Source organism: Curcuma longa, unplaced genomic scaffold, assembly GCF_044706935.1.
Source record: "Curcuma longa cultivar G26 ecotype Majalengka, Jawa Barat unplaced genomic scaffold, ITB_CL_G26_1.1 utg8573_np1212_1322966_RagTag, whole genome shotgun sequence".
Lineage (NCBI taxonomy): Eukaryota > Viridiplantae > Streptophyta > Magnoliopsida > Zingiberales > Zingiberaceae > Curcuma > Curcuma longa.
Window position 1 is genome coordinate 1,199,855 of NW_027435604.1, and position 22,358 is coordinate 1,222,212.

At 34.1% G+C, this 22,358-nt stretch overlaps 1 protein-coding gene across 3 annotated transcripts; it reads left to right on the forward strand.

Annotated features, from left to right (window-relative positions):
* Nucleotides 1-1,688: 1,688 nt before the first annotated feature.
* LOC141820800 (pre-mRNA-splicing factor ATP-dependent RNA helicase DEAH1) lies at nucleotides 1,689-22,235 on the forward strand. Of its 3 annotated transcripts, XM_074708152.1 has the most exons (30): nucleotides 1,689-2,121; nucleotides 2,274-2,400; nucleotides 2,491-2,621; nucleotides 6,237-6,428; nucleotides 6,540-6,611; nucleotides 10,347-10,433; nucleotides 11,702-11,735; nucleotides 11,811-11,865; nucleotides 12,273-12,332; nucleotides 12,488-12,559; nucleotides 14,128-14,191; nucleotides 14,991-15,070; nucleotides 15,208-15,275; nucleotides 15,366-15,420; nucleotides 15,597-15,654; nucleotides 15,759-15,827; nucleotides 15,983-16,051; nucleotides 16,718-16,807; nucleotides 17,932-18,018; nucleotides 18,150-18,265; nucleotides 18,363-18,429; nucleotides 18,504-19,544; nucleotides 19,629-19,691; nucleotides 20,493-20,616; nucleotides 20,688-20,788; nucleotides 21,039-21,101; nucleotides 21,166-21,238; nucleotides 21,341-21,438; nucleotides 21,753-21,856; nucleotides 22,063-22,235. In XM_074708152.1, exons 2-28 carry the CDS (start codon nucleotides 2,301-2,303, stop codon nucleotides 21,385-21,387), a joined length of 3,138 nt encoding a protein of 1,045 aa, XP_074564253.1. In that variant the 5' UTR covers nucleotides 1,689-2,121; nucleotides 2,274-2,300; the 3' UTR covers nucleotides 21,388-21,438; nucleotides 21,753-21,856; nucleotides 22,063-22,235. The 3 variants fall into 3 exon arrangements, with proteins under 3 accessions (XP_074564253.1, XP_074564251.1, XP_074564252.1); XM_074708150.1 differs by having other exon boundaries at nucleotides 21,341-21,856; XM_074708151.1 differs by having other exon boundaries at nucleotides 1,689-2,116; nucleotides 2,253-2,400; nucleotides 21,341-21,856.
* Nucleotides 22,236-22,358: the final 123 nt, after the last annotated feature.

The window sequence follows — 22,358 nt, forward strand, 5'->3', positions numbered from 1 at the left end:
TGGCGACTGACTTTGTATATATTTTCCCTTTCCCCTCTGATCTTTGTTCACATTTTTGTAAATCCACTCACTTCTTCCGCCGATCGTCGATCGGCCGCAGTGTTCTTGTACAAGGAGGGGATTCACCACGTGCTAGAGGTGAACGCGACGGCGTACGCGTTCTGCTCCGCCGACGCCCCAATCGCGAACTGGAGCCGGGGAGGCTCCCTCGCTTACCGGCTCAACCGCACCGGCCGGCACTACTTCATCTGCGGCCGCGGTTATTGCTACGCCGGAATGAAGCTCGCCCTCGTCGCTCACCGTTGCGCCTGTCGCCGCCGCCTTCCCCAGTCGCGATCGCTTCCGCCGCCGCCTCCTCGCGCTGTTGCAGCACTGTCGCAAGGGTTGTTGTCGTCGTCGCTTTACTCTGGTCGTCACGTTAGACGACAAACTAGCTTTTGGGGGACGCGTGGCGTGTCGTCCACTCCTTGCAAGAGCCAATGGAGGCGACTTTAACGGTTTCTTTCTTCTTCTGTTAACTGTCACAAATGAATTTGGAAAAAGTTTTTAAAATAATGGGTAAAAATAAGAAACGTCTTTTTTAAGGCATCCCATTTTTATTTTTAATCAAAAATCACTCTGCTCTATTGTTCAACCATACACAATTATTTAACTGTCTTTTAATATTATTTATTATTTAAGTCATAATTATTATAATATAAAAATAATAAAAATTTAGGTTGATTTTATAATTGATATAATATGAATAAAATTTTATATTAAAACAGTTATAAAATCGTAATTACAATAATTATTATAAAATATATAAAATTATAATTATTACAATATAAAATTAAATCGTAATTGATATAATATATTTGATCGGTGTAAAATTTAAATGAAAAATAATAAAACAACTAGTACAAGAATATTTGAATAGTTGTGCACATTGAATAATAAAATAGGATATATTTTTGATAAAAAATTAAAATGGACCCTTTTTGTTTTTGTCCACAAATAATTCGATTTAATTAATTGATTAATTTTTTAATATAATAATAAATGTGTAAGTAATCTTAATTAAGTTGAATTATTTTATTTTAATAGATTTTAGCAGTTACATTGTTTCCAATTTTTATTAAAAAGGAATTCTTTTATAAAAAATGTTAATAAAGAATCTCTCAAATAACATTTTATTATATTTTTTTATTGTAAAGTTGTTCAATTTTAATAAAAATAATCACTATATAAATTATCATATAATAATTTCTATAAAATTTTAATCAAATTAGAAGGATTTTTATTAAATTAAAGTAATTTTGACAGTTTCCAAAAGAAATTAATTATTAAATTAAAATAAATTTAATCTAATTTACTGCGCCAAGGATATTTCAGTAACAAAAAAAATGCGTTGCATAAAAAATAATTTTGTGATTTTTTTTATTTTTCTAAAATTTTTTATTTAGAATATATAATAAGTTTTAAAAATTTATGTCAGAATTTATATTATTTTTAAATATATTTTAATTGGTTTTCAATATCTTGTTTTAGAATGTTTAAGTCAGTAGTTTTGAGGGATTTATATAGATGAGTAAATTTGATTAAAAAAAAGGATGAAGAAAGAAAAATCACCGGACGGATCAATAAAAAGGGCGTCCGTCAAACAGGGTATGGATTTTTGTTCTCTGGCCTCTGCTGTGCGACTTCCAGACGGCCTCTCCTCGCCGCCGGGATCTTCGTCTCCGATCCCAACCGAGTTCCTACCGGCGCCTGCTCATCGTCAGCTCGCACCGGCGTTCCCCGAATTCGATTCTGGTATCCTCTCTCCCAACCCTTAATTTGGACAACCCTACTGATCCACTACCCCTTCCCGTCTCCCTTTCCTTTTCTTTGCTCCGGTGAAAGAGCGGGACCTCGTCCCTTCCTTCACACACTTGCCACCACGCTAACTCCTCTTCCATCTGTCTGCATCCCTTCTTTCACCTTCCCTCTCCGGTCCTGTAAAGCCGTAGGGCTTCCGTCGTCGACGCACCTTCGTGATCACTACCGGCTGCCAGTCGCCCTAACTCCACTCCCAGTTACAAACGTAGATCGACGTCCTCCCGATCCTTAACGGGAATCCATTGTTGATTGCTCAGTTAGGTATTGCAGTTTTCATCGATATGGCACTTTAATTTTTCTTTTCTGTTACTTATGTAGAGTCATTACAGATATACATTTTTTTTAATTTTATACAAGCATACAAGTTCTTTAAATTGCTAACGGAACCATAGAGTTAACATTGATTGACTTAGAATTTGAGCCTGGAGAAGCAGAGGAAGATGGCAGATGAAAACTATTTGAGGACCTGGGTCTCAGACAAGCTAATGTCTCTGATAGGTTACTCCAAAAGTGTTGCTGTACAATATGTTATTAGATTATGTAAGCATGAAAAACTGTATTTTTTTTTGTTCAAACCTCCGTTCCTATTTCGTCAGAAAGGCATTATGTTTCTTCTTTCATGCGTGGTAGCCAAGGAGTCATCTTCACCTGCTGATCTTATGCGTAAGCTTGTGGAGTTTGGCTTTTCTTCATCAACAGAAACCCATTCGTTTGCTGAGGATATGTATGCAAAGGTTCCACATAAACAAGCTGGTTCTAGTGTAAGTTCTTAGAAAATTTGCCAAGTTGATGTATATTTCTTTGATGCTATATTTCCGTTTGTTTGGTGTGTTTTTTTCTCCTTTTCTACTCTCCACAATCTCCTCTCGATTTATTTATGGCATCCAATCTTTAGTGCATATCAGAAATTGATTTTACTTGGATCGATAGGTTATGAATGTTGCTCAGCATTTAACAGTGATATTCAATCAATTCCAGACTTATTGGTGTATACAAAAACAAGAATAAAATTTAAAATTAAAATCTTTCAGTAAAGGAGCTTATGACAATATTAACAACAATGTCTTTTAATTGATAGGCCTTCTTGCAATAGGTGTTGAAGTACCACCAAATGCATACTTGATCCTATTTAATTTGATTGGAACTAAATGAACTCATAGGAAGTCCATACTTCAAAGTAAGTGGCAAATGGAGAAACCTTGAGTTTTGCACTGACGCCTCTTCATGATATTATCATGTAGTTTCATTGTGAACCTTGGGTGATCAACAACATGATTCTTGGGAGTTGAGATAACTTGAGCAATGAGCTGAGATAACATGAGAAATGCGAGCCTTGTGATGGCTTGTGCTTCTTAAGAAACAATGTAAGGTTGAACACAAGACAAACTTTGCTTTTGTTTTTTTGAAATATATATATATATATATATATATATATATATATATATATAAAAGACAAACTTGTGCTTCCAAAATGAAAATACTAATCAAAAGATGATTGTGTTTGCTCTTATTCATTGTATGAACTGGTTTTGATCAATATGGGTGGGATTCATCATCATTGGGTACCGTGAATAATGTTACTTAGCCAACCCCATTTAATGGGCTGAAAGCTTGATTATTGTTGTTGTTATTATGTGAAATTAGCGGATCCATGTTAAGTTCCTTGCACAAAACAACAACAACAACCAAGTCTTATCTTAGTAGGTGGGATCGACTATATAAATCCTTTTACGCCATTGGATTTTATTTCTTATTATATCATCATTTATACATAAAAGGCAACCTGGTGCACGAAGTTTGCACCAATGTGAGGTCCCGGGGAAGGATCTATTGTACGCAATCTTACCTTACTTTACAAGAGGCCGTTTCAGACACTTGGACCCATGACCTCTAATTTTATTTAAATTATATTATTATTTTTATATAAATAAATTTTATCTTATTTTATTGTTGCTAACCAAATCTTTTTTGGTTTTTCTTTTCCTCGTTTTATGTGCACATTTGTCATAGTTTTATATCGTCTAATTGAAGCATTTATTGGTCGTCTAAGTACATGTTTGTACCATCTTAAATATGTCTCCCGGAGTTTTTCCTCAATAGGTGCAATCCCGACTTTCTTTCTAATATTTTCATTTCTTATCATGTTCATCTTTGTATGTCCGCTCATCTATCTTTAATATCTTCATATCTGTAACTCTTATTTTCTGTTCATGTTATTGAGTTATAGTCTAACATTCAGCTCTATAAAACATCGTGGGTCTAACTGTCATTTTATAAAAATTTTCTTTAAATTTTAAAGGTACTTTAGGATCACACATAATATCAGACGCTCTCCTGCATTTCAACCATCCCACTTATATTATATATAAGACATCTCTCTTAATTCTTCTATCTTTTTGCAAAAATGATCTTAGTTACAAACAATTTATCATCTCCTATCTTAACAATTATCTCATTACGACTAATATTATTAAACTTAAATACCATATATTCTGTCTTTATTTTATTAAGCCTAAAATCTTTCACTTCTAGCATTTTCCGTCAAGATTCGAGTTTAACATTTACTCCTTAATGCATTTCACCTACCAAAATAATATTATCTCAAACAACATGCATCGCGGTACCGTATCTTGAATGCATTCGTCCATGATTAATATAAAAAAATAGGGATTTGACATTGATCCTTGATGTAATCCTATTTTTATAAAAAATATTTTGGTTAATCCATTTGAAGTCTTCATTCTTGTTATTACATCCTCATATATATCCTTAATTAGTTCAATATACATTATCCTAACACTTTTCTTTTTTAGAATTCTCCATATAATTTCCTTTGGGACTCTATCATAAGTTTTTTTTATGTTGACGAATACTATATGTAAGTCTTGCTTTTGTTTCTGATATTTTTCAATTAGTTGTCTAAAAAGATGTATAACTTCTATTGTCGACATTTTGTAGACATAAATCCAAATCGATTTTCAATCATCGTGTTCAAAAGTTTCATTTTTAGCTTCATTCATTGTTTTCTTGGCCTCTTTTTTTATTATTGTATATTGTTTTAAGTTTTCCTCGTTCATACAAGTATATAATATCTTATAGGCTATTCGTTTTTTCTTTACTTTCTCTTGTACTTTCTCATTCCACTACCAAGATTTTTTATTTTGTGGTGCACATCCTTTTGACTCATCGAGTATACTCTTGGCTACTATTTTTAACTTTAATATCATCTTATCCTATGTTGTATTCGAGTTATCGTATATTTCTCATAATATTTGTACTCCTACCCTCTTCTCGCACAAAACACAAGAAAAAATGCTTAATGATACAATCAACCAATCAAATATGACTTTTAAAATTAAGATCTAGCGGTCAAAGTAACTAAATCTCCAAGTTGAAATAATAATATTATTAAATTAAAAAACAGAATCGTCAAAACTATCTCATTTTTCATTTTTAAACTCATAAAGTTTTTGTAGATCCATATGCATACAGTTTTAACTATTGTATTTCTTTGTTTTGAACCATTTTTTTCATTTAATTCTTCCTTCTTTAATTATTACTTGTGAATAAGTCTTTGTATGACTCAAAGAAAGATTATTAAGATATTAGCTCATTTTAGTGTTTGGCTTGCATAGATCACCTATTAACTTGTTGTGCCCAACTTCTGACCTCAAATGCTTATGCCCAAGTGGATAGTAACGCAGAAGCTTGTAGACCTTCTATGTTAGCCCACAATCTTCCATGTAAGACTAAATTAGGGTGTCATCATCCTCAACTTAAGGCTTGACATGCTCACCAAGGCTCAAAGTCCAACTCGTAGCCTACAACTATCCCTAATGTCACATGTAAGGAATAGTGGTGGCTCCATCATGACACATGTAGCCTTTCCAACACCTCATCATGCCTAAGATTCGGTCCATTGGGATACCAATTGTTTTGACCTATATAGATAAGAGAATTGACTTGTTATGCCTAACTAGCTACCCAGATTGCTTCAGCAAGATTAATTGCAAATCATCCATCTAAGCTTACAAAACTTCTTTATTTGCCCACAATTTTCCATGTGGAACTAAATTAGGGTGTCAGATATATCCTTATCCATTACAGTCTCTTAAATGCTACTATGGCTGCAGTATTTTCTCAGATAGTCAGTCTTCTTGTTGACTGATAATTAACTTGCTGATCTAACAGTTCTCTTTTTTTTTTTTTTTTTTTATAATCCAAGGCACACTGATAAATGTGAATTAGCTTAATGAATTTTCTTCCAGTTGACTTTTTTTTCATTCTCTATTTGCAATGTAACAATCACTAGCTCTAATATTCTTAAAAATATACAACCGTTCATTAATTTGATTGCTTATATATGTTTGTTCCAGAACTATCAGAGGGCTGAGAAAGAAGCAGCTCAATATGCAAAGAAGCAAAGGACTTACAAACTTCTGGATGATGATGATGATGGTGACACAGGGACGATAACACCAGCTACTGTGTCTTCTGAGGGAAAGTTGGATTCTCGTCAAAAGCATTTTAGAAAGAAGAGGAAGATTGATGATGATGAAGAAAATGAGGTATAACATTCTTGTTTTCTTTCATTGATTTCTGTTCATGTTGTAAACTTCAAGGTTCTTGCCTTTTCCAATGGCTTCTTACTTTACATTGGACTTAATGTTGGAGTGCAGGATATAAGACACGAGGGACATGACCGACATGTTCAAAACCAGACATCAAAAATCGACGAAGATGATAATGATGTTAGTTTTCTTTTGAGAAAGTATTTAATAGTAATTTTTTTAGAAGCTTTTCATGACTTCATATCTGAAAGGGGTATTCATTTATTCGATAAGTGGCTGTCAATCTGACACATGTATTAGATAGTAATTTTTAGGTTTTTCTCATGTTGTTTTGCCGATTGTTTAGGTTCAATAGTTTCATTATAGCTTTATTATGTTGAAATTGATTGGATAATCACATTTTTTATGGCTTGAACCCTTAGGAAAGTGACTATTATGTTTATATAATGCACCATCGCACATGTCCATGTGGGACAAATGAGCATGGAGCCGCCGACCTTCAACATGTCCCTTCATGCTCATCATGACTCAGCTACAGGTCTATTTCTTAAATTTGAGATAGATAGGATTTGAACCTTAGACCTCCTACTGAACCTTTAGATCTCCAGTTCTGATATCATATTTTGATACCATGGTGAAATTGATTGTTTAACCACTTATCTGGTCAAGGTAGAAAAGCGATCAATATATATATATATATATATTAAGACCCTAAACCCTAACCACTTATCTGATATCAATATATACATGGACTGCCACACTTGTCCATGTGAACCAATGAGAATGGCGTCTGACCTTCAACAAATTATTTTCAGCATTGTGGTATGATGTCAACTTGAGTCCTACTATTTTTGTATAGACATGTATTTATAATCTTCCTATTATTTTAACGTTTCTTATCTTTCTAATTTCTTTATATCTTCTTCCCTTTCTTTGAAAATCTTATTTTGAATGTAAAGTTTTAAGACACCGTGGAACTTAATTAAGAATCACCAAAAGTGCTAGCCCATCTTTTTCAAGTCATGCTTTCATTTTGGTATGGTACCAGTGTTGTAAATGGCGATAGACGATGGCAGATAGTCAGGGACTGCCTAGGCCGCATAGGCGGTTGAATTTTTTTACTATTTTTATACATAATATTATAAATAGTCATCATTCTTTATGATGTTTATGTATAAATAGACTTCATATAGTATAATATAATTTATATAAGATACAAATAAATATATAATTGCAACTAACAAGATAATTAATAAAAATTCATCACCATAATACTAAAAAAGTAATATCATTACTTTTATCTTATCCGTACCGATATAGTTTCGGTATTTTTTAATATAAAATATATTAACTAAAAATAAAAAAAAATCTAAATATTTTTTAAAATAAAAAATATTTTTTAAAAAATATTTATATATTAAATTAATAGGATAATTTGATTAGACTTTAATTAAGTCTATTTAAATTATCTCAATCATAACTAGGAGTTGATTAAAATTATTAATCTAAAGTTATTCGATTAAATCCTAAGTTGAAAACCTAACTCTTACCATTATTTCGGCTTTGGACGCGTCACTGGAATCACGCAACGTGTTCGAGCTAGTCGTCGAGCTCGGGCAACATTTCCGAGAAAGTTGTCAGCCTTGGGCTACGTGTCCAGGACCATTGTTGAGCTTGGGCGACACATCAGGGCCCATCGTCAGGCCCAGGCGGCACGTCCAAGCCTGTTGCCAGACTCGGGAGACGCGTCCAGGCTCGTTGCTGGTCTCGAGTGATGCATCTGACCTCTCACGACGCGTCCGAACTCGTTGCTGGGCCTAGGCTCAGGTAACACGTCCAGACGGGCCGATGGCAGCAGCAGCAACGGCGGTGGCGGTTCCAAGCGTACGTTGACTTTCATCGCCTAAAGTACCGCCTAAGACAAAGACCACCTCTCGCCTAGGCAACTGCTTCAACTGCCATTTAGAACACTGTATGGTAATTGTATTATTATTTAATACTTAGAGCTCTAAAATGAATTGGCAAAAACTAACAAGATAGTGGTTAATTATTTACTCTGCAAATTGAAATTGTTAGATGGATTCGGTTTTAATGCAAAGTAGTTATTAGTTGAATTTTGTTTTAGTACAAAGTAGATATTGGTTGAATTTTGTTCTTGGGCAAAAATCAAAAGGGCACCCTAGATTATCACAATTGTTAAAAGGATGCCCCTTTTTCAATAAAAGTCAAAACAATACTCTACCATATTTCTCATTTTGAAAATATACTTATTCCGACACTGTTGTAGCAACCACGGACTACTTGCCACTACGTGTTAAAATAAAGTGGTTCAACAACAGTTTTATGTGATTTTGTCCATATTGAAGTGATTTTGATCAAGTTTAAATAATTTTGATCAAATTGGTAAAGAGCATTTTTATATAGAAATAAGGTTCAAAATCTTGAGTTGTGCCGAAGTTGCGGTATTTGATTGGGGCAATACTATTTCAGTATCATGTTGATGTTTCGATATATGGTACCGATAATTAATTGAAATTGAAGAAGGAAGGTGATGAAACATAAGAATGATACATTGTATGTGTCGAGTATGATCCATGCTAGGTAAAATAGCCGAAACATAACATTCTAGTAAATTACTGAAATTCGATACCACTCGCACTGACAATGTCTCCTTCCTTTGCGTCATCTTTTTCCTCCTTCAACCTTTAATATGTCATTGACATCATGCATTGAGTGTCGGCACGATATTGGAACAACATTTTTCCGGTCAAAGATCAAAACTACAACACGACTCGAGATTTTGACCCTTGATGTCAAGTGGTATCGAGTTTTAGTAATTTACTGGAACGATACGTTTCGACTGTTTCCCCCGACACGGTAAGAGATTCAAACTGTTTATAGAAGTGCTCTATGTATAGTATTCTTGATCGAATTGAACTGAAAAGAAAAACAATTTACTTTAACACGTCGTAGCAGCTACACCGTAGCTGCTACAACATCGTTGGAATAAGGGTATTTTTAGAATGAGAAATATGTTGGGGGCATTGTTTTGAATTTTTTTTTTTTTTGGAAAAAGGGATGCCTTTTTTTATGACAAAGATAATTAGGGCCATCATTTTGATTTTTGCCCTTTTGTCTCTGTAGACTGGTATTTTTCCTATTTAGTTCTTTTGGGATGCATTTCCTTTATTCAATCTGGATTCATTTCCCCAGTCTCATGTTCTTGATATCTTTATTTTGATTTCGCTTGAATCCAGTTGTTTCTCTATATTCTCTTGATCTTTCTCTCTTGTTATTCTTATCTTGTTTTCATTTTGGGCTGGAAAAGAATTATTAGTATTTTTGAAGTCTGTTTCACCTGTGCTGACCAAACTGGAACGAGATATGAAAACATTATTTAATACTTTTGCTCTGCCTGTTATCTTGATAATAGTTTTGAGAGTTTGTGGCATGACTTTGGTTTTGTACATCTATTCTCATTTTCTCCTTGATAATTTTATTTTGAATTGGTTGGTTCCTTGTTTTCTTGTGCTATTCTGTTGCATTCACTTTGGTCTTGAACAAAATGAGTTTCATTTAGTATTTTTTGCACATTGATCGTTGTTGGATTAGTGTTTTCCTTGTCATCAATGTATAGTTTTCAGAACAATTTGGCTGAGAATGCTTAGTCTAATGTTTTAAATTTTATTCTGAAATTATTTATCTGTTTAGATTCACTCACATGCAATCTTCTATTGGTTCTTTCTAATTTTTATACAAGACGGGTAGTTATGTCCGAAGTGCTAACAATGGTGTGTTGTTTTCTCTCACCTTTATAATTTTACCTACAATGTGTCCTTTGTTGATTATTATAATCAGTGTGATGGCAAGATTCAATTGTTTTTCTTTCTTAAATTCAACACTATTACTGTGCAGTCAGAAGAAGAGAGGAGGCGAGATCAAGAAGAAAGGGCACAATTAGAGAGGAATATCAAAGAACGAGATGCAGCTGGGACGCGAAAGGTAAGGAAACTTATGTCTGAGAATCTTTGTATTCCCCTAAGTTTGCAGATTGGAATTGAATGTTTTTTTTAAAGTTGCTCTTTTCTGTACGCTCTTATGAAGTTATAATTCATAATTCTGGATCTTTACTTTGTCAATAAAATCAATGGTGTCTCCTGTTTTCCTTTGTTGCTAATCAAACATTTTTGTACTACAAGCTTCTAATGCTTTGAAAGATAAATTTCCTATCTTTGCTTTCAACTTGGGGAATATTACGATCAAAGGGGCTGACTTGAATCTGTAGGGTAACATGAGAACACCCCTTACATATAAACCCTGTTTTTTACCATTAGCAAGAACTTGTTTCAGTTGCTTATCAAAAAGCAAGTCTTGTTGAACTTCAATATCTACGAGTTTATTAGATAATTAACAAATGGCAATGAGTTTTGTTTGTCAAACTAAGGATTTGGCTCAAAATTGCCTAATTTTTGTCCCAGGATTTATCTGAATTTCGAAGTAACCTTATAGTAGGTTTCCATAATGAGGCTCAATGAAATGAGCTGATGAAGTCTATACCTTTTTTGGTTCTACCAAGTCCCCCTTGACACGAAGGTCCACTCAGAATTTTCTTTTACGTTTTTTGTTTGTCCGGACCTGTTTAATTGGTTTGATAAATTTTTGTATCGGAAAAACATATTGTATTCCCCATCAGTTTGAATGTATTGGATGAATCTTGTTTCAATAAGAAATGCAGCTGTCATTGCAGAATTCAATATGGATATCAACATATAAGCATTCCCCGTGCCTTTCTTTTTTACAATGGAACTGGAAATAGTTGAATGGTTGACTTCCCCTCATTCTTTATCAAATTATATATTTTATAGTCTCAATTTATTATAGGTTGCGAATCATATACTTAAATTGGCCAGATACTGGAAAGTGTGCTTGTGTTCAATAAGTTAATTTGTTTGCGTTCCTGGAGAAAAGAACTGACTAATCTGATTTGTAAGTTCTATTTTGTATCTTCTTTTGAATCCAAGTCTATAGTTTAGTAAACTTATTTTATTATTCCATAAACACATAATGTCTCCTTCAATTATCCATCCTTATGTGTCTTGTGGTTATCAGCTTGTATTAGTAGAATTAATTTACTTAATCATTCAGATGAATTCTAGTTAATTAATCTATTTCTCAGATCTAGTACCTTTTATCTTCCTCCAAAATCCACAAATTACATTTTTCATTTTAATTTCTCTTTAACTATCTCGTTTTATTCCTTTTTCAAATAGTTAATGGAGCCAAAATTGACAAAGGAGGAGAAAGGTATGATCAGTTGCCCTTCATTAGTTCAGTTTTTCCTTAAATGATTCTTACTTAACTACTACCATTTCATTATAGAGGAGCAGATTCGGAGGTCAAAGGCTCTTGAGGATAATGATACTTTGGAATTAAGGTTCTTATACTTGCACTTAAAATGCATCCAGGAAAGTTTTTACATCATTACATGTTAACAATATGGTGGTTCTGGTTGATGCAAGCATTTTTAATTTTTTTTTTCAATCTTTATAATTAGCTGAAAATGTGTGTACTTTCTTTCCATTAAACGAACTATACATAGCTCACAAAATCTATATTAGTAGACTTGTGAATGTGAAGGTAACATGAAAAGAGAAGGTAGCATTCCTAATAACGACAACAATGTGAGTTTATCAAAGTGGTAATGTACCTGCAAAACTTTGGAAAATGCAATAGGGAAATAATTAGTCGCAGTAATTTCCAGTGTACAGATTATATAAGCTTTAGCACTTGCTGCTGCTCATTGATCTTCACATTAATCTGTAATTTTGCTTCTTGTAACAGGAAAGTTTCGAGGCAAGTATATTTACAGAAAAGGAGGGACCAGAAGCTCCTGGAACTCAAGTATGTTAGAGAAGATGCATCTTACTTGCCTTTGTCTTTCTTAAACTTCGTTTTCTCTTCAGTTTGACCACTGGTGCACTTTGCTTATTTATGTCTATATGACATTTGATGCAATAAGAGGATTCTGAATCTATTTGATTTGATTGCAATCCTAGGGATGAGATTGTTGATCATGAATATATATTTGAGGGTGTTAAGCTGTCTGAAACAGAAGAAAGACAACTCAGGTATTATGATTAACTTTTTCACTTTTTCCAGAGATGAAAATGGTACTTTCTCCATTAATTTCATTTACCATAGTTAACTTTTTTGTCCTTGTGTAAAATGTAGCTACGAAGAGTACCATGTGTATCTGTCACTTTGCAGTGTTCACAAGAATTACCAATTCTTGGAATTGCTGATTATTAGTTTTCTACTGTTAGCTTCTTAATTGCCAATCTCCAGTAACATTTCTGCTTCATCTGTTGCTTCTTGACCCTTGATACTTTGATTCTTCGTCTTCTATGTATGTCAGACAACTGACATTGCCAAACTGGACATTATTTTTCCCATTTGACTACGTGCAATAGCTTTTAGAATATGAGGTGGTGGACAACTAGAACTCTAAGTGCCTGATACTCATGTCTGACTTTGACTAACATAGTTCTTAGCTTGGCTGGACCTTTCAAACACTTCCTGGATTCCAATTTGTTTTTATGCGCTTGCATAACAAATGAGGAATAACATTGAACCTTCCAGTTTCAGGGACAAATAAAATACAATGGCCTTTCAAACTCTTCTTGGATTCCATTGTATTGGCGCTTGTATAACAAATGAGGAACACCATTGGATCTTTTAGTTTGGGGGACAAATAAAATACAATGTTCATCATAACATGTCTTCAGAGTTATGAATTTTAGATTTCCCTAATTACGCATTGCAAATTTTCATTTTGGTGTAGACTACATTCTTTTTCTTATCATGTAATTCGTCATTTTTTGGACAAGTATAGATGAACATTATATAATGCCATGAAGTGCGCTACATATTTGATCTGTTTACATGATATTGTGCATAGCAATCTCTCAATATGAAACATATACATCAATCAATATAGATGGATATGATCTTTTTTAACTCCAGACTGAATTTATGCATTTGATAAAAGAGATCAATTATGAAGTGCCTCATAAGGAATATGATGAATTGCCACAGAAGACAAAATCCACTATACTCAAGGCACCATGATATAAACCTCATGAGAAATTCTTACCTAGTAAAGTTTGATTTGTTTGCTCCAGTTAATATCTCTCCGCTTTGGGAATCTCTTTCTCATTTTTAATTTAACATCTCAAGAGAAGTAACTGATTAGCAGTATAAGTTTACACTTTACGCTGTCTGTCCTGTTAAGAAAGCTTGTGTGTCAAGCACATGTGATAATTATTGTAAAGGATTTGAACTCCTAAGCACAGAGGAAAGGACACACTGTTTCACTGTTGGAATAGCTAAAATAAACTTTCGGTATAGCAAAAAAATGTCAGGTTTATGTTCTAATGACTGAAGATTTTTTGGGACTCCGTCTGAATAAGACCCAACAATCTATGCTAATTGTAATATATCAATATACTGGCTTTCTACTCTATGAAACTTTACTTAAATAATCCTTCCAGTTAGTTTTTGCCATCTACCTTCTACCTAGAGACTTATCTAGGCTTCTCAAATATATTCTTTTGTCAATCATTTTAAATTCATTTAATTACGTGGTTAAATTTATTTCGAAATTTAATTTTCTGATACAACCTATTTGCTTTTTAAGGTACAAAAAAAAAATTTACGAACTCGCATCAGAGCACATAGAGGATGTGGATGACATCAATGAGGTAATGAAGCAACAACTACTGACTGTTTTTTATGCCTGTCCTTGTCCCTAAAATTTACTTTTCTCCATGTGGAATGTCTTTGTTGTCTCTTAAAATTTACTCTTTTTTTTTCTTCACATTAATTGTCTTTCACTAGTTCTGGGTCCACAACCTTTCTTGATATTCAAATCTAGAATGCCATGTTTTTCCACTATGGTTTACATTCATTCTGTAGTAATGTTTTGTGCTAGTGCAATCATTTAATTTTAACATAACTAGGATTGCATTGCCTTTCTAAGATTTCAGCTCGTACAATTCAGTAGCACGAGAAGCATAGCATTGGAGCAACATTCTAATTCTTACATGTGTTTCTAGCCATTTTGAGCAATAATTCATTCTGATTCTCTAGGGCATGGAATTTGCTGCATAAATTTAATTTTGGTACATTCATTATGAGACTTACTCCATTATTATTCGAAAAGTCATTTATGGTTGCGTATTTAAAGGCCAAAGCCTATTGCAGAGTTCAAGAGGTATTTTTACATATAGTGATAAGTTTTAATTTCATTTTTTGTTTCTAGATTCAGTTGTCTTAGCCACAAAATTTAACACCATAGTAAACTACGTCTTGCCTTTGTACTTTATAAATATGACCAAACACGAATATGCTGTCTTGCCTCTGTACTTTACAAATATGACCGAGTACGAATATGCTGCTCTGTTTTAAAGGCCGTAGAGGGAATTACATTGATGAAATTTGAAGACTATAGTCGATTGTCTTTGCAGCATGTTTCATTGTTTCTTGCCAATTATAATGCAGTATAGGATGCCTGAGGCATATGACCAAGAAGGAGGTGTAAATCAAGATAAAAGATTTGCTGCAGCTATCCAGAGATACAGGTATGATAGTTTGTGCACAGATATCATTTTTCATTTGGGCCTTCTTAGTTGAACTCATCTTTAGCCTTCTAACCATTGTTATTTCATTGCTGTAATACTCTATTCATATGTGCATTTTTTATTTTCTTGTCGGCTAGAGATCCTGGTGCTGGAGATAAGATGGACCCTTTTGCTGAACAGGAAGCATGGGAAAACTATCAAAGTGGTACGGAGATATATTTTTGTTTGAACCAACTTGTTCTGTTTTTCCTTTAGTTGTAGTACTAATGTCAAGTTGCCAATGTTGGTTATGCAGGGAAGGCAACTTTAAAATTTGGTTCGAGGAACAAGCAAGCTTCTGCTGACTATGAGTAAGTCATTTCTTTATTTTTTGTATTTGTTTCTGCAACTGTGAAATTCTAATTTGCTTTCCCACTAATGCTTAGTATGTCAATGCTGATTGCCATATAATTGTAGCCAGATACTATTATCATCTTTCATTTGATGATTGTTGGACACAGTCAAGTTACTTCTACTTCTTGTTCAGGTTTGTCTTTGAAGATGGTATTGACTTCATCAAGGAGTCCATTATGGATGGAGTCAATGTATGTGACAGAACAAACATTCTTCTTATACAATTATTGTGAAATATCTCTTTGTCTGGTTCTAGATATTCCTTTATTTAATAATTTAATATAAATATCGACAGTTTGAAGATAACATGTCTTCTGAGAAACCTGATGATTCAACTGCAAAGAATGCATTGCAAAAACTTCAAGTATGTTATCTTTTGAGGATATATTTGGCATTTATATACTTCATTTTTCCTATTTGTTGAATGAAGATCTTTCACTTTTTCCTAAATCCTTAATTAATTATCTTTAGTTCAATGTTTAAACTGCTTGTTTCTTCTTGCTTTTTTTTTTTTGCCAGGAAGAGAGAAAGACACTGCCAATTTACCCTTATAGGGATGAATTGCTCCAAGCTATTCATGACCATCAGGTTTGTAAGTCTATTTAAATATATTAATTCTGTTTTCGGCTGGATTTTTTGTTTTTTAGACAGAAGATGTCGATTGAGGTTTCAAACTTGAAGTACCATTATGCTTTTTTAATATAAAACAATTGTAAAGACAAGGGTTTTTGTTAAACAATTCTGCTTCTCTTTTGTGTTTTAGTTTGGTAACTTCTTGACCACGTGTCCTTTGCATGCCCAATTTGGAAGTTATGGTGCAAGGAATTTATTAATTCATTTATCTTCTTTATTTTTCTACTGGACATAGAAAAACTAGAACATGCCATGGGAAGCTATTTATCTGGAGATGCGCAAATGTATGCTCTCAAATCTCTATCTGATTTTCATGTCTTGCAATGATGTTAGATGATTTGTTATACTCGAGCCTACAGAATTGTTAATTATTTTCATGTGTTAGTTCTTCAGTCACAAGAAATTTATTTTAAATATCCATCCATCTTCTTTTATTTTACTCTTGCTACATGTTTCATCTCTCTCTTTTTGTCTATGAAAACAACTTTTTTTGGTGAGATGCATTTGTTATTTGTTTGCAACTAGTTTCTTCTATATGCCTATTACATTGTATTTTTGTAAAGTAGCAGATGCACCATCATTACCTTCTGTCGTGACATCATTTTTACTTCTATTTAATAGGTCATTGTCATTGTTGGAGAAACAGGTTCTGGTAAAACAACTCAAATACCACAGTATTTACACGAGGCTGGATATACAAAACACGGATTGGTAAATGGATAAAACTAGTTTATTGACAAGTTACTCTTGTTATATTGTATCAGCTCTATACATTTAAAATACACATGCAATTTGTGTCTTTTTCCCTAATGTTGTTTCATTTGCTGAAGTTTTTTTATATTTCTTATTTAGTTTCCTATTTTGTATCTCGTTTCCTTTTTTGCCTCGGGTTATTTCACATATTAAAATTTGGTTGTTTCGGTCGACATGAGTGAGAGTTACTGCATCTGCAATTGAAACTGTCACTGCGTAGGCACAAAGGGATTGTTGGTATCAGCCAAACCCTAGTGGTACCAATTGATACTAACCCCGTCTCAATGGGTTATTGGCCTAGACGAGGCTTCATTGGAAACGATAGAAGTGTCGAGTTAAAAATTAAAAATAAATATTAATTAATTGTAATATTGATGTAACCTATAGTTATATTAATAATGAATGTAATCTAAAATCAGTTCCAGTTAAGTTAGATTAATATTGACTTGTGCTGAAGTGTGTTGAACTGCCTCTGGGGTCGGAAATTCTAGTGTGAAAGCAGTTGTTCTATAATGACAACTAGATTTCCTTGCTGGAAAAATGAACTTCCTTAATTCTGTTTCAGAATTAGATATGAAACTGATAGCATTATCTTCATAATTGGTTTTTCAAACTTTTAGCAAACAGGCCTTTTGAGTGGTGCCTTTTAGTATTTCTTCCTTTTCTGCATGAGCATGCGAACTTGTACTACTCCATGGAGAAGTATCCAAGGAGAGGATGCTGGAAATTGGAGATTCAATGTTGGTTATTGATGGTCTTTGACTCTTTTCCCCGTTTAACCTAATTATGCTGTTAGCACACTTGCATGTGACCACTGACTTTGTATGTCAGATTATTATCTTTGCTATTCCCTGAGAGAAATGCTGGAAGTTGGAATCTTGGTTGTTGATGATGAAGTTTAGCCCATTTTTCCCTAATAATGTTGTTGGCATACTTGCATGTGATAATTGTTGGCATGTCATAATACTAGGATCTTTCTATTCTAGGTTGGATGTCACTAGTATAGTTTTTGTAGTCTTGGTTATCATAGTTGATGTTTCTTCCATGCTAATGATATTCTACTTCCCTTTCACTTGATTTAGGTTGGTTGTACTCAGCCACGGCGTGTTGCAGCCATGAGTGTGGCTGCAAGGGTTTCTCAGGAGATGGGGGTCAAACTTGGGCATGAGGTCTGTTTACTTTTCCATTTCCCCATATACTTTACAACTTGAATGTTTATCTTTAGGTTGACCTAAATGCTTTACTGTTTTTTAGGTTCCCCATAGTTGATTCTTTTTTTTTCTTTGATCTGAATGTATAGGTTGGATATTCAATTCGATTCGAAGATTGTACTTCAGAAAAGACTATTCTCAAATATATGACAGATGGAATGTTGCTCAGGGAATTCCTTAGTGAACCTGACTTGGCTAGCTACAGGTATCTTATACAAAATTTAATCCAGATAAGTTTTTTCTTTTTTGTTGTTCATTCAGGGTTGTGATTCTCCTTACTTTATTTTTCGTGTCGAACACAGTGTTATAATGGTTGATGAGGCGCATGAGCGAACTCTGTCAACAGACATCTTGTTTGGATTGGTAAAGGTTAGTAGTCTGTGGTGTTCTTTGTCTTTCTTTATAAGCTATCTTAAGCATAAGCAATATATGTTATCTTACAGGATATAACTCGTTTCCGCAAAGATCTTAAGCTTCTTATATCAAGTGCAACACTGGATGCTGAAAAATTCAGTGATTACTTTGATTCTGCCCCAATTTTTAAGATACCAGGGAGACGATTTCCTGTTACAATACATTTCACAAAAGCACCAGAAGCGGATTATATAGACGCTGCCATTGTCACAGTTCTTCAGATACATGTGACTCAACCCCCTGGGGATATTCTTGTGTTCCTTACAGGACAGGAGGAAATTGAAACGATTGATGAAATACTTAAGCACAGGACAAGGGGTTTAGGTACAAAGATAGCAGAACTAATAATATGCCCTATTTATGCAAACCTTCCTACTGAGCTCCAGGCAAAAATATTTGAACCTACTCCAGATGGTGCTCGTAAAGTTGTGTTGGCTACTAACATTGCAGAAACGTCCCTTACAATTGATGGCATAAAGTATGTCGTGGATCCTGGATTTTGTAAAATAAAATCATACAATCCACGAACTGGTATGGAATCATTGTTAATAAATCCAATCTCAAAAGCATCAGCGATGCAAAGGGCTGGAAGATCTGGACGAACTGGTCCCGGAATGTGTTTCCGTCTTTACACTGCATATAATTTTCAGCATGATCTGGATGAAAATACTGTACCAGAAATTCAAAGAACAAACCTTGCAAATGTCGTACTGACACTGAAAAGTCTGGGGATCAATGATTTGGTAAATTTTGACTTCATGGATCCTCCACCCTCAGAGGCATTGCTAAAGGCCCTTGAACAACTTTATGCTCTTAATGCATTAAACAGCCTTGGTGAATTGACTAAGACTGGAAGGAGGATGGCAGAGTTTCCACTGGATCCCATGCTGTCGAAAATGATTGTTGCTTCAGAGAAGTATAAGTGCTCTGAAGAGTCTATATCGATTGCCTCAATGCTTTCTATTGGTAATTCAATATTTTATCGTCCAAAGGACAAACAAGTGCATGCAGATAATGCAAGGATGAATTTTCACACTGGAAATGTTGGGGATCATGTTGCCTTGCTTAATGTACTAAACAACCACATGTTATTTCTAAAATATTTTGGTTAATTTATTTCTATGTTTAAAGAAAATTCAATTTTCTTGTTCTAGGTTTACAATTCTTGGAAGGAAACTAACTACTCAACCCAGTGGTGCTATGAGAACTATATTCAGGTACAAAAGTTGTTTTTTAATTTTCTTTTTTTTTTTGTCTTGAGCATTTCCTATTTGTCTTTTGGATTGCAGTTGGATGTACTTGAGCTCAAATATTGAATTTGTAAATGTTCTCGATGTATTCTATTAGTTTGCACTATGCCAATATCATTGTCACATCTCATTTATCATTTATTTGAGATCCATCTCAAAGTCCTCTGAGCCACTAGCCTGATTTCTCTAGTACTCATCCTGACCAACTCTACCAACCTTGTTCCCGTCACCTCAAGCAACACTTATTTGCCAGCTTTTTTCACATGACGTTAACACCACCAGAAGCACTTTATTTAAAATTATCTTTGGAATATGACACATCACGGTGAACAAAGTACTAAATGATTTGCAGTTTCTGGAAATTTTGTCTTAATGTGTAGATTATTTAAAACTCATCTTTGGAATATGACACATCACAATGAACAAAATACACAATGGTTTGCAGTTTCTGAATTTTTTTCTCTTGAGAAGTTATTAACCGAGATTAAAACTGGCAATAGGTGGTGTTTTATTGGAGCAAAATTTTACTATTTGCTTTTCTGTTTTGATTGCTTAATTAGATCAATTGTCTCAGTGAAATATAAATTATCCGTTGCCAATTAATGGATGTCATTGAAAGATTGTATAATCCAATGTTCTTGCACAATTTCTGTACTAATTAACCTTCCACTAGTTCTAACTTGATCAAGTTAACTAGGAATCCACAATCCTTGCAATTTTTAATATTCATGTCAGTTTTCTTTCTTATTGTCATTTTCCCCCCATCAGGTCCGTAGTATGAAGCGCGCAAGGGATATCAGAGATCAATTGGAAGGTCTCCTAGAAAGGGTTGAGATTGAACCGACTTCAAACTTGAGTGACCTAGATGCAGTGAAGAAGGCCATAACTTCAGGTATGGGATATTGTTGTATTTCCATTATTCTTCTTATTCTATTATGATGACCTAATTTACTATTCTTGCAGGATTCTTCCACCATTCAGCAAAACTGCAAAAGACTGGTGCGTACAAAACAGTAAAAAATCCTCAAACGGTGCATATTCATCCAAGCTCTGGTCTCGCAGAGGCAAGTTAACTCTTGAAATGCTGTAACTACAACTGAGTTTAGATTGTTAAAGAAGTTGCTAAACATATGACTTGCAAGAAATTTTGAATTCCCTTACTACTTTATCTGTGAGATATTTTAGGTCCATCCTAATATTTTAACTCATTAAACTCATCACAGCCAAAAAAATTTAAAGGATATTCCTTGGTGATAAAAGGCTACCTTTTATGGTGGATAATTTGATATTTTATTTTCATTTGTGTGTTTTTAGGTTCTACCACGCTGGGTCATTTACCATGAACTTGTACTTACAACGAAAGAATACATGCGACAGGTACCACTTTTCCCACTAGATACTTGGTGGATATGGTACATATAATGTCGACATTTTCTTGCAGGTCACAGAATTGAAACCGGAGTGGCTGATAGAAATTGCTCCGCATTATTATCAGATGAAGGATGTTGAAGATGGTACTATACTTATTCTTAGTTCTCTTATGCGTTATCATTCATATACTCATTTATCATTGTATTTTCTTCAATAAGTTGTTGAAATAAGATCTATTGTGGCAGCCTCAACAACGAAAATGCCTCGTGGAAAAGGGCTAGCAGCCGATTAAGTACTAAGTGGCAGAGCCATGGAACATGTTTATCTGACAGGAAAACACCAGGTTCTTTTCTGCAGATGGTTTCCCTTTAACTTGGTATGCTGTCCTTTTTTGCAAGAGAAGAAGAGCAATCCCTATCCTTCATACCGAGTTTGTATACATACCGATGCAAAAATTTGTCTGATAAGTCTCCACAACGGGGAAGATAGAATATTATGGAGAAGTTGAGGCATTTAATTAATATTGATCATGCTGAGCTCTGATTTCATAGATTAGAGCTAACTTGGAGCTAGTGTTTAGGGATTGACAAATTTTGGTAGTTTTTACTGCTGTAGATTGTTTTTTTTTAATTTTTTGCCTCACATTGTATTTTAAAGGATCAATGAGCAGTCTGTAACAAGTTATGCAATCAAGCTATGGGTCGCTGTGGACTAGTTGCAGAAGTTAGTGGTGCTATGTACACTGGAGCGTGCATATACAGGTCAGCTACATAGCTCTTTTCTCAATCTTATTTTGGACTATTGATAGAATTGTTGTTTTCTGGTCGATATTTATTGTCGTAGTGTTCATGAGGTTATAGAGGCTGTATCTTATCACAATACCTGTTTCAATCATGTTTCGTCGAATTTAACCCAGCATTGAAGTGAATTTTTCCAAGACAATGAGAACTTATCTTTATTTGATTAGGATGACGGATAATTACAAAGGGGAGTTGAAGGAGGGTTCGACTTCAAAAGCTTAACATTCATCAACGTCCATCTCAAGTATCAAATCCATCGGCTCGTGTATCTTTGAAATCTTGTGTAATATAGGGGATCCCCATCTTGTTTTCTCTAATATCAGTGTGGTTAGTGTCTTCATTTCTTTGCCCTCATTATCATAATCACTTTCATCCATTACATGAACCTCATGAGTAGCAATCTATCCCTTGTCCTTCATCTGATCCCACAATGGTTCTCTTGCAGAAAATGATTTCAACCTCT